Source organism: Nymphalis io, chromosome 26 (assembly GCF_905147045.1).
Source record: "Nymphalis io chromosome 26, ilAglIoxx1.1, whole genome shotgun sequence".
Lineage (NCBI taxonomy): Eukaryota > Metazoa > Arthropoda > Insecta > Lepidoptera > Nymphalidae > Nymphalis > Nymphalis io.
Window position 1 is genome coordinate 1,672,278 of NC_065913.1, and position 13,953 is coordinate 1,686,230.

Consider the following 13,953-nt stretch of genomic DNA (forward strand, 5'->3'; position numbering starts at 1 on the left):
ACAGCATACTAAAGATTGTTGTTTGGTGGTGAAATATCTGATGAGTGGTTACCGACCCAGACTGCACAGAGCACTACCATTAAGTGGTGGCTTCTGGTGCCTGGGAGTGTATATAATGCCATTTGATGAACTACGGGCTGTTATCAGAATACCTCAATATCTTTTAATAACCGAGCGCTATAGGCCTAACTGTTCGACTTTTATAGAAAATATAACAAAACATACTAATGAAATCCATTTAAAATTTATTCTAATCTAGTAAAGAGTGTTTATACGTGTACATTGTTATCTTTATAAATACGAAATTTTAATGTAATCCAGTTTAAGCTTGCTTTGTTTTAAAATAACCTTAACTGTTAATCGCTCGAGATAACAGCTCTTAGAGTATTACAGGAATTTCTTTAAAGTTTCACTCAAGAATTCCTTTGGCGATTACTCTTTAAGTTATAGTGTAAGAGCTTGGAGTAAAAATGTTGCCTTCATTGTACGTTTTATCTCTTTATTTACAGTATGAGAAAATAAATGATAGTTTCATATATCTATATTCTTTCTAATTCCATTAACATACATATAATCACCATTATATACATTCTAAAATAATTAATGAGCGATTCTCGTGTATGTATGTATACATTTATTTAATGTATCTCGGAAACGACGACGATTTGTATTAAAAAAAAAAATGATTTTGCTTTTAAAGTTTATATACTTGGGTGTATTTCCTGAAAAAACGCAAAATATAAAAAATATGACTAATTATTAGCGCCGATTGCGGAGCACAGATAATACAAATGAAAAGGGAAATATTTCGAATTAGGAAAAAGTTCATATATATTTCCTTCACGCAGCATCCATACGGGTACATATTTGGCAGAATTTCTTCACTTATACTTAAGGAGCCTTTACCCAGCACTGATATAGTCTGTTACCTCACTTTTGCTTAACATCGTGTAAATTTTTCATCAAACTTTTTGAATAATTAAAACCTAAATCTACTTATTTTTAAACTTGGAACCACAATAGCTGCAGAGTTTATTTTAAGAGCTATATTTCTTCCTCTATTAAGCTTAACCACGAACCCAACATCCAGCTTAACTAATAAAAGAGATCATCTTTTGGGATAAAAACGACTGAAAATCCTGAAAAATATCACTACACGCAATCTTTTACAAGTAATTGTCTCGAAAAGCCGAGCTAACTGAATGTCCGGAGATAATCCTGACATTCATAAGTATAGCTATTTGTTTCATTTCCAGATTCAATGTATGAGAAATTGCATAAATCCCTACGAACTCGAATATCCGTTTGAAATTCGACATTTCGTTGGAATTAGTTTTTTTTAAAATGATTCCATTTTGGCTATTTTTGAAGCTTCATCTTAGTATTCGTGTTTTATGAGAAATAGATTCTGAATTCAGATCTAGAATGTATCAAGTCTTATTCCTATTATTTTGGGATAAACTTTTAGAATTAACAATTTCGTCTTGTTCAGTTTTCGAAGTTGTTGATAATTGAATTTTCATATTTTTCCAAAACAAATAGTATGTTTACAATTGTCCTACAACTTTTTTCTAAATGTGTGAAAAAATAATTTCTATTTGTAGTTATAATTAATATGACAAATTTCCCAATAAATGAAGAAAGCACTTACTTTACTTACATTGTTTTAATAAAATAATTTTGCATATACCTAATATTGCCAATGCAATAACAAAGCACTATTACTCCTATTCAAATTTAAATTTCATACAGAAACAAACAACGCTGAATACTCTGCTTGCTTTGAGGATAACCAAAAACGTCAACATAACCTCACTGTACGCTATATTACGTGCATACTACGCTATACACTCTCTGACAACTGAACAGAGCCAGGCATGGAAAGCATGCATTATTAATATCCTATTTAAACCTTACGTCAATGTTGACTTTGTCCCATTGGCCACTATTGACTTTAGTGAAGCGACCAAATTTATCTTTAGTGCAAGTTTCAAAGTCAAGTTACGTGATCCAAGTGGCGATTGAACGTTTATTTACGTTTTCCAAACAGATGCAGTCTCGTGAACAACTTGGAACGATTTGTTTTGGATAATAATATATTTGTATCTTTATTAAAAGTATATTTTAGCTGGTTTTCTTATTTTTTTTATGGAATAGGAAAGCGGATGAGCATATGGGCCACCTGATGGTAAGTAGTCATCAATAACTATAGATGTTGGCATTGTAAGAAATGTTAACCATCGCTTACATAGCCAATACGCCACCAACCTTGGGAACTAAGATGTTATGTCCCCTGTGCCTGTAATTACACTGGCTTATTCACCCTTCAAATTGGAACACAACAATACCAAGTACTGCTGTTTTGCGGTAGAATATCTGATGAGTGGGTGGTACCTACCCGGACTAGCTTGCACAAAGCCCAACCACCAGTTAAAAAACGGAGGAAACGAAACGGAGGATACTCTTATCGTAAAGACGGGCTTAAACGGGATAGGACCTGGTATTATATGTTTTAGATTTATTTTTATTTTTACTAAAGCAACTGATCTTATTAAGAAATACTTTTAAAAGTCTTTTCAATTATTCTTGATCAATTTAATTCGTATCATCGTTAGTATTACGTTCATTATCTTGGATTTTTTCTTAACTAATGAAATTTGAGATACGATTTCGTTACTGTAATTTGGTAAAGAATAAGTCATCATGAATGGAATCCAATCTAATTTTATAAGTATTTATATTATCCTTACTTTGTATAGTTCTATATTTAAATATGGCTACGATTTAAAAGGAACATAGAACTGTTGTTCTTTTGAATATATTGTCAATAGTTGTGAAGCTTGTATTTTCTTAATGTACCGATTTTGATGAAACTTTGTGATACAATAAGAACATATTTATCACAACCAAGTAATTTTTGATGAACTTTCATGTCGCCTTTGACTTTAATATAACAAAATATCTTATATTTAGCACAAATATTTCCACCCAAATCTTTCATCGTTTGAAATTACACACTGAACCCAACATTTGGACATACAAGAACGTCTGCAAACAAATTCGGAATTGCAAAATGGACTCCTATTTTCCAGGACCGTTTGTTCCGTCGTGCCCTCAATGAATTATTAATTATTCCCGCTGATTCGACCCCTGGTATATTTACTTTTTTTAAACTGTCTTCTTTTACAAATTTTCTTTGGTACTGACTAGACTGTACTTAATTTTGTACTTTATTATTTTTATTCAAAATTGTGGATGCTAAGACAAAGCTATAGCGCGACACAGAAATAATACATTAATAAAATAAATGAGTAAAAATAGTTTCATTGATTTCATTAAAAAAATAATGAGTATTTCTTTTTTATTACGTAGATTCAAGGAATTACCTTACGACTGGTTTAGTATATGTATAGTCAACCTGATCTTACATTAGACTAAGCAAATGACTGCGAATGTATTTATGCGCACACTTTTACAATAAATAACCCCTGCGCTTGGCGTGACTTTGGGAATTAGGGGGGACAGTATTATAAAATTATTATCTACATTTAGAGGTTGACACGACATCAGATTTAGATAAATAACAATTAATATAAATAAGTTCCATAACGTGATACACAGCTAACATTTCTTAAGTACTAAAGCATGTTTCAGCAAGTTTTGTAACAAGTCAGGTTAATTTAATTATCTATCTTTTACGATATACAAGTTACATGACTGTAGACCGTATTCAGGGACCGGATAATGACACAACTACTTTATAACAGAAAGTTATAGATGAACACTGTAGTAGTACCGATCTTGAATATATTTATTTCTTTGGAGATCCAACAGTTGTATATAACACACATTCAAACCACGCTTTACATTAACTATGTAATTGTAATTGTAATTACTAACTATGTACAACCGATTACAGGAGAACATACCATTCCCAAACACAATTACGAAAAGGTAACAAAATATACAAATGATAAAATAAGTATAAACAAAAAATAAAAATATATATATAATAAATAAATAAAAACATATAAAATGAATATATATCGATTTAATTATTTATTGCATTACAAAAGTGGATGCAATAAATTAGCTGATATATACATGAACAGAGTAAATAAGAATAAAAGAATTATTTCTATCTAACTAGATGTAAGCAGAGCACGCAAATAAAAAAAGTAACTTCAACTTACTAGCAGAATAGAATATCGTAGTAATATTGTATAAATCATATTTCAATCTTGAAAAAGTAATTAAGGTGTACAGTACAATAACAGCCTGTGAATGTCCCTCTGCTGGGCTAAGGCCTCCTCTCCCTTTTTTTGAGGAGAAGGTTTGGAGCTTATTCCACCACGCTGCTCCAATGCGGGTTGGTGGAATACACATGTGGCAGAATTTACACATGTTTTCTTTCACCGTCAACGAGATGAATTATAATCACAAATTAAGCACATGAAAATTCAGTGGTGCTTGTCCGGGTTTGAACCCACGATCATCGGTTAAGATTCACGCGTTCTAACCACTGGGCCATCTCGGCTTTTTAATTAAGGTGTGGATGCAAATAATTTTGCAAAATAGTCAAATATAAAACAGTTCACTCTTTTCTCCTCTGATTGTCATTTTAATTTTTTTTATTTATATTGATGAGATAGTGTTACCAGTAAAAAAAATTTTTTTACTCAATATTTCAATAATATATATGATCGTTATTAACGAATGAGCGAACACTAACAATGAGATTCAGTTTAAAATACTTGGATATGTTTGTCTTGAGTAAATAATAATAAAACTCGGTTTTCATGATCCTCTTAAAGAGACATTCTGTTTTGTTCTTGTGTAAAGTTAAAGCTAATGTTTAGATCGCCAAGCAGTGCTCGAAGCAAGCAGTGGTAGGGCTTTGTGCAAGCTCGTCTGGGTAGGTACCACCCACTCATCAGATATTCTACCGCAAAACAGCAATACTTGATATTGTTGTGTTCCGGTTTGAAGGGTGAGTGAGCCAGTGTAATTACAGGCACAAGGGACATAAAATCTTAGTTCCCAAGGTTGGTGGCGCATTGGCTATAAGCGATGGTTGACATTTCTTACAATGCCAATGTCTAAGAGCGTTTGGTGACCACTTACCATCAGGTGGCCCATATGCTCGTCCACCTTCCTATTCTATAAAAAAAAAAAAAAGCTTACTTGGTATATCATTTGTAAAATGACTTTACGTGCGACGCTATTTTGATGCGTGTATCTTTGAAGTATTATAATTATTACAGACCTAAACAGTTGCCCTCGTTGAACTGTCTTGCAATCGACCCTTTTTTTATTTTTTTATCGCTGGAAAAATGGGTATGTGGGTCTCGCCGTTGTCTAAGGCGCCGAGTGCGCCCCGAACATCGGAATACCCACTAAAAACCAGCGATAACCTTTCCGTCTTAACGAGGAGCGCCACGGAATCGCTTTCGCATGCTACCGTGAGTCTTGCAATTGACCCAACTTGACTTATTATTCACTAACTTATATAGAATTATGGCATTTTTATTGTTCTCTAAATTTTTTTTTTCTAAATTAATATGTAAATTTATATAAATATTCTATCGTAAATTTAATAATAATTTCAAAATATTTTTAATAATTTCAATTATGTTAATGTATTTGTATTCTTATGGACTTGTAATTGTTAACTATTAACTTTATTCAATGACTACGTATAATGAGATGCTCTCACGAATGATGCGATAACCTGTAATCAGTAGAACATTTGTCAAAAAACCTTTTCAACCTCTATTTAGCTGTCTATCTAATGTAACTATTGGTTGTCCACAAATAAAATAAATAAATAAATAGACAATATACAATTATATAACGATCTCGTCTAAATTTTAAGGTTACAGAATCCTCTAAATATCTCTTAAGGTGTTCTTCTTAAAAGAATTTCATTACAAACCCAAATTAAGCAATATCAAACATAACATAACATATAATTCATCTCGTGCTTTTCGGTGAAGGAAAACATCGTGAGGAAACCTGCATGTGTCTAATTTCATCGAAATTCTGCCACATGTGTATTCCACCAACCCGCATTGGAGCAGCGTGGTGGAATAAGCTCCAAACCTTCTCCTCAAATAGGGAGAGGAGGCCTTAGCCCAGCAGTGGGACATTTACAGGCTGTTACTTTACTTTAAACATAGCGTTGCTTGAGTCCAATTCTACTAACTTGTAACAATTACGATACATTCCCGATTCGAGCGAACTGAACCGTTTTGTTAGTTAAATAAGTAAACGGTTAAACGATTAAGTTTCGATTCGATTGCGATAAAGTGCAAATTTGTAATAGAATTCCCCTGCTATTTAATGTCGGGATGGTTTTGGCTCTATCCATGGCTTATTAAGCATTAATTTTAATCTTTTAAGTTATATATATTGACAAGTAATTATTTGTGCGATAAATATTTAGTTTTTAGTCACTTTTTTATTGTATGTTAATTTGTATATTTTGCGATCGTAATTGAACATCAAATTTTATATTGTAACAATGAGTTGTTAAATACAGGGTGTTCTAGCGAATTCCATCAGCCTGTATAATTACATCACACTGTGTATTCTTTTCCCCTATGCTCAGGTTACGTAGTGATGTGCAATTATTATTTTTCAATGGCGATGTTTTTTAATATACTTAAATAAAAATGGTTTAAAATAGATAAATAATTGAAATCTATATTTAAAAATGGATGTTATTATATCAATCTGAATTATTTTTTACAGCTTTGCCAATTAAAAAATTTAGAGGCGTATTAATCAATAAAGCGATAAAAGTGTGGAGTTAGTATTCGTTAATTTCAATGCAGGATAAATAATAAAAATAAAAAAAACTTACTAGTTAAGTATATTTCTTTATTATTGTATATAGTTAATACAGAAAATTATTTAAAGTATATACAATAAATAAAAAACTATAATACAAATATAACAGTAGTATTATTATTATTATTATACATATATTATTACAAGTGATAGAAAAAACACGCCATTATAATATACTGGTGATAGGGCATTGTGAAAGCTCGTGTGGGTAGGTACCACCACCAGATATTCTACGGCAAAACAGCAGTACTTGGTATTGTTGTGTTCCGGTTTGTAGCGTGAGAGAGCCAGTGTAATTACAGGCACAAGGGACATAACATCTTAGTTCCCAAGGTTGGTGGCGCAATGGTGATGTAAGCGATGGTTAACATTTCTTACAGTGCCAATGTCTATTAGCGTTAGTGAGCACTTACCATCAGGTGGTCCATATGCTCTTCCGCCTTCCTATACTATATAAAAAAAACATTATCACAACATTTTCCTGTGGCACTGTAAGTTGATTGTCGACGAAGAGTAACTACCGAGTTTCTTGTCAGTTCGTTTATGTAGAGTCGACGTTCCAAACCGTTGGTAGCTTTAAATTTAATTTAATCTTGTAAAATAACGAATTAAATTTGCTCGCAAAAGCCTATTTGAATAAAGTATATTCTTATTTGATGATGTTTGATAACGTTTGACTGATTGCCATGACAATTGGTTTGGGTTGAGTACGATCAACATTTTAGCGCAAGACATTGCATAATAGTAAATAAATCAATTTAAACATTCAGACACATACCGGACAAAAGCTTGTATAATATAAATATAAATAATGCAACTGATAAACTGTTTTATATGTAAATTATATAAATATATTATAATTTTATTTTAATGATTATATAAAATACATATCAAATGAGTATATGTTCGCATTTAAATTAATTCAAGATTCATGATTAATTTATTTATAATTAACGAAACAGATAAAAGCTATTTCTTTATATAATAATTATATATTTTCAGTACAATTTATATGACATATTGGAAGATAATAATGATATATATATATATTGAAAGTTTTTTTTTTTTTATAATAATATTATGTTATGACTTAAAACGAAACAAATATTTTTTGGATATCACAGTATTAGCTAAAAGAATAAAAATACGTTTAAATATAAATAAAGATACTAAAGATATAATGTAAGCATTAAAAATATACTTTTTTTTCAAATAAACTGGTATTTACATAACTATAATATTATATGTAAACTTTTTGTTTAACTTCACCGGTTAGTATGTGTGCGCACACACTTGTGCACTATAATATCTCCTGCGTACTTGGCTAATCTCTCTTGAGGTTGGCCGCCGTGGCCGAAATCGGTCTGGAGGACATTTTTATATTTATGTATGTCAAATTTTGCAATTTCATCTACCATTTCCCCCCATCAAGATCAAATTTTATACAGTTTTGGTACTGGTAACAATCATTGTGATACATATACTATACTAACTTTTATATTTTTTCATAAAAGAATCAATTTTTTGTTAAATAAATTCATGAAATATCGATATCGAGGTGTAACATCACTACGTCTTAAGAATGTCGCAAGAGGGCTGACTATGCTAAAATAAAAATATCACACAAAGACACATGTGTTCTTATGTTCCGAAATAGAGCGAAAAAATATTTTGACCGTTATACAATAAATTAATGACACGCGTCTAATAAACAGTACATTTATTATTTCTTGTTATTTTGAACTGATAATTCGCTGCTCTCCTCCACTCTGCGAGTTGTCCCAGTGGTGAGAACGCATGAATCGTAACCAATGATCGTGGGTTCAAAGCCGGGCAAGCACCACTGAATTTTCATGTGCTTAATTGTGTTTATAATTCATCTCGAGCTTGATGGTGAAGGAAAACATCGCGAGGAAGCCTGCATGTGTCTAATATCAATGAAACTCTGCCACATATATATTCCACTGCATTGGAGCAGCGTGGTGGAATAAGCTCTAACCCTCCCCCCCCCCTTAAAAGGAGAACAGGTTTGAACCCGTTTACTTTAATTTACAAAAGCATATACACCTAATTACTGTATATTTATATACGTTTATTATTTCAAGAAAATAGATTATAATAAAAATGTTTTTAATTATAATTCTTTCATGAAAATACCTTAATTATAACTATAATTGAGATGAAATTTGTCATTTACTTTGTAAATAAAGTATACAATCAATTAAAAACGTGTTTTCGTTATAAATTAAATACGGTTGGGGTATTCGAAAAATTTTCAACTTGTTGTATGTTGATAAGTGATATATTACTGGCGTAAATGATTATCACGGTAATTATCAATATGTATGTTATTCTGTATATTTACTTGGTTTTTTGCATATCCAAGTGGGTAGCTTCCACTTGGATATTCTACCGACAAACAGCAATAGTTCTGTTTTGTTGAGGCTTAAAGGCTAAATGAGCCAGTGCAACTACAGGGACATTACATTTTACTTCATAACGTCGAACGAGTTAATAGGCCACCTGGTGGTAAGTGGTCACCACCGCCCATAAATATTAGTAGTGTAAGAAATATTAATCATTCCTTACATCGCCAATGCGCCGGTAAAGTAACTAGTAGAAACTAGTTTGATTCAAAATAATATATATTATATTCTACCGCGACACACCAGTACTTGGTATAGTTGTGTTCCAGTTTGAAAGATGAGTGAGCCAGTGTAATTACAGGCAGAAGGGACATAACATCTTAGTTCCCAAGGTTGGTGGCGCAGTGACGATGTAAGATGGTTAACATTTATTACAATGCCAATGTCTATGATCGTTGATGACTTACCATCAGGTGGACCATATGCTCATCCGCCTACCTATTCTACAAAAATATATGTATAATTAATTTTTGTTTGTCTTTTTAATATCAATTATAAAAAGGCAAGTTTTCAGATGAGAGAGACGAGAAATAATCAGTAGTTGAATATAACTTAAGAACAAGTTACGAAGTTCCCTGAGCGCCTCACTTCATACTATAACGTAAATTTGATGACTCGAATATCTATATTGTTGGGAACATTTTTTTCGTGACTTTAATATCAAAGAAATATCCCCGTCATAAGATTGATTGAATTTATTACCCTTTAAAGAGATCAAATAGATTTTATTTTCAATTAAAAAGGGTAAATTTTACGTTAAAAGAATTTAATAATTAAATGTTGATTTTTTTTTTGTTTTGTAAATAAAGTTTTGTTTTAACATAATATTTACTTGGCGGTAGGCTTTGTGCAAGCCGCCTACTAATATATTCTACCACCAAACAGAAATACTAATATTAAAAGGGTCAGTGAGCCATTGTACTGGCACGAGAGTCACAACAGTTCCTTCCCAAGGTTTGTGGCGCATTGGTGATGTAAGTAATGGAATATATTTCCTACAGCGCCATCAGGTGGCCTACTGCTCCTCTACCTGCCTATATTATAAACTTTAGTCGAAACTTAAATAAGCTTTATTTTTTTTAACATATATTTATTTACAGTTTCTACTAATTATATAAAAGACCTGCGATGTTCAGGTAGACAGGCAACGCTATATATAAACGGAACTGATCTTTCATGTATGTTATATAATTCACTTATGTATTTAATCATTGTATAGAATATCTAATATGATGAACTTGTCCTCAGATCCACCAGGCGCACCCTACATAGAGGGCTATGCGGAGGGCGAAACGGTCAGGCGAGGACAGAGCCTAGAACTGGTCTGCAGAAGTCGGGGTGGTAACCCACCAGCCCAGCTCATCTGGTACAAGAACGGAGAACAAATACGAATGGCGTACAGGTTTGTATATAAATCATTAAATATACTACTAGTGTATAGTAAATACTATACTATATAGACTGTCACAAGCAGTTTTAAAACGTTAAGTAAAGTAAATAACAGCTTGTGAATACTCCACTGCGGAGCCTACTCTTCTTTTATTTTTTAGGAGAAGGTTTGAAGGTTATTCCATTACGCTGCTTTAATGCGGGTTGGTGGATTTGAACTTCTTCTTCTTACCGTAATAAAAAAAAACGTTCACTGAGAAAGAAATGCATTTAAATCGAATCATCATTTAAATTTAAAAAGATAAAAATCCAGTTAAATCCAGTTAATGAATACCAAATAAGCTGATTCAATTCGATAAACCATATCAAAACCTATAAAACTCTGAAGACACAACAAGCTTTCTGCCTACACGGGGGCTGTAAAAACCCCCATCCCATCCCCCGACGTTTCAGGGATCGTATTAAGCTGGCAACAGATAGGGCGTATGTCCCCATGATTTATGTAGCCGGACAACTAATGACGTGTGTTTATCGATAAAATTTATCGATGGATATTTCTCAGGTACAATATTATTGATATTTAAATGAAAAATATAATATAAATTTGAAAGCTTAAGCATTTTATAACTTCAAAACAACATGTCTATGATTTCATGATAAAGAAAGAACTCTGCGTTAAATTTTATAATGTTCACTAACTCTTTCTAATAGCTGACCTAGTTTCGCTTCAATTCACATATAATTACTATAAAATGTTAAACTATTCAAAACTGTATCATTTGTTTGACGTCTTAAAGCGTCCATATAAATTCAAATGTATGCAAATTAGTTGCGAGCACGGCTAAGCCAATTCCTTGAAAATAACAGTTTCTTCCAAATTCTCGACATGTCATCTTAATATAAAACGTGCATACGATCTGTTTAAATTAAATTAATTTAATTTTGTTTCACAATATAAAATATAGTGGTACAAAAGAGCAGTTAATTCATGCATTGTACCAAGCTTAACAAGTGCATGAATGAACATTTAATGGCATGCAAAAGAAAAATTAATTATTTTATAAAAATAACTTATTCATACATAATACTATATTTTCACAAAATTAATTACAAAAAAGTAATGACGATAGTAGGCTACCGTATGACATACCATTATAGGCATTAACAACACTACAATTAAATTACACTACACTTAACAAACAAACAATACAATTACAATACAACAATGCTAACATTACACTCAAATTAATAATGGTTAATCATAACAATCAAACTTATAATGAAACTCCAATGCAGCTGTTAGTAATATTTCGTTTAATAATACACACACAAAAGAAAACATCTAACTTATGTAATATGAAAGTCAATATATAAAAATAAACTTTCTGCTTGCCATTTAAAGGCGTCAAGTGATAGAGTTTATAGTCTAGTAAAAAATCCGTCTTGTAGAGATTTTTTTTATGTTCCTCATTGATATGTTATTAAGAAATATTAACTATTTCTTACACCGTTAATTGCGCCGTCAGTCATAACTATAAGATATTAACCAAGTTTCCGACTCAATCAAGTCAACACATCCTTCCTGGTGCACGGTTCGTTTCTGTACAAAATACATAGATATTTTCAACTTTTCTAGGTCATCAAATTAAATATTATATTAAGAAAATATTAATAGTTAAATCTCATTAAGAAATACAATAAAATAAAAATAATTATAAAGGGTAGAGATATTATTCTTTGATATATTTGGTATATAGTAACCGGTGGTAGTCCTTACACACATGTATAAAAAATGTTTTATTTTGCCCCTTGTGTGTACACTAGCTCACTTACCCTACATTTCCCATACAACACATTGTATTTCCCTATATATATTATATTACACACAAATTACAAACTAACTGCCCGCGATTGCATCCACGTATTTTTTTTCCATAAATACTATTTTATTTATTGAGCTCATCATTTATACGCCTATAGCCCTCCCAAGGTCAATAGTTCAGTTGTTATGTTGTAACAAACAAACATACAAAGTCATTTAAAATATTAGTCTTATTGCACCAATGCCAAATAAAATACATTTTAAATGTATATAGAAAAACACGCTACCATTTATTTCAATTAATCAATTAAATCAAAAAGAAAATATTAAAAAATACGTTCTTAAAACGAGAATTTCTCTCTATTTTATTGAAAGCATGAACTCGAGCACTGGTACATTAACTATTCATTTTTATTAAGTTACCAACATCCTGTAGGGAGTCGACTACTTCCCATAGATTACTCTTGTTACGAAAGTAGATTTAATTTGTCAGGGTTTTTTTTTTCTTATTTTTCGGTGTGAATCTACTGGTGCGGATTGGGGGTAAAACTGACTCGGGTGCTGTGATGGTAAACGACATGACGCTGTCTTATACTATCACCCTCTACGCCGTATCTCTCTACGGGCTTGTTTGTGCGTAGCGCGTATCCTGTATAAAAAGTAAAGTAACACCCTATGAATATCCCACTGCTGGGCTAAGGCATTCTGACACAACTCGGGTTGGTGAATTCACATGTGGCAGAGAAATTAGACACATGCATTCCTCACGATTTTTTCTTTTATCGCCGAAAGCGAGATAAATGAACACAAATTAAGCACATGAAATTTCAGTGGCACTTGCCTGAATTTGAGCCCACAATCATCGGTTAAGATCCACACATTCTAAATGTATTGATTATAGATAAATTAAAATTGTTTTAATAATCATCAATTTGGAAGTTTAAGCCGCGCTATTTATTGCCTTAGCAATAGGCTATCAGGAAATAAGTTTCCTTTGGACATTATATGACTTGTTACCACTGAGCATATTGATAGATGTATTTTATACACACAAATTACAAACTAACTGCCCGCGATTTCATCCACGTATTTTTTTTTCCATAAATACTGTTTTATTTATTGAGCTCATCATGTATATGCCTATAGCCCTCCCAAGATCAATAATTCAGTTGTTATGTTGTAACAAACAAACATACAAAGACACACACACAATATGTCTGTGATACATGATGATATGATGCATAACTTCAACGCAACGTTATGAATCACAAGCGTAAAGTAAGCAAGTGGAAAAGCCAGCGATGTTTACGCGTTTGACCCTTAATATATAGATAATTCGACTCTTTCATTGCTTTATCCTAAATATATTTTACTGTGTGGATATACTATCAGTTCTGCTTAATTTATAATATGGAAACATTGAAAATTGGAACAATAACACAAATTTAAATATCGATATCGGTC

General features: G+C 31.8%; 1 protein-coding gene across 3 annotated transcripts in view; it reads left to right on the plus strand.

Moving 5' to 3' along the window:
* The window catches only part of LOC126778423 (nephrin), a 236,331-nt gene that overhangs the window by 157,167 nt on the left and 65,211 nt on the right, over nucleotides 1–13,953 (plus strand). For all 3 annotated transcript variants that reach the window (XM_050501931.1, XM_050501929.1, XM_050501930.1), the window contains exon 8: nucleotides 10,527–10,680. In XM_050501931.1, the coding sequence (XP_050357888.1) occupies nucleotides 10,527–10,680 (154 nt within the window). The remainder of the gene's footprint in view (nucleotides 1–10,526; nucleotides 10,681–13,953) is intronic.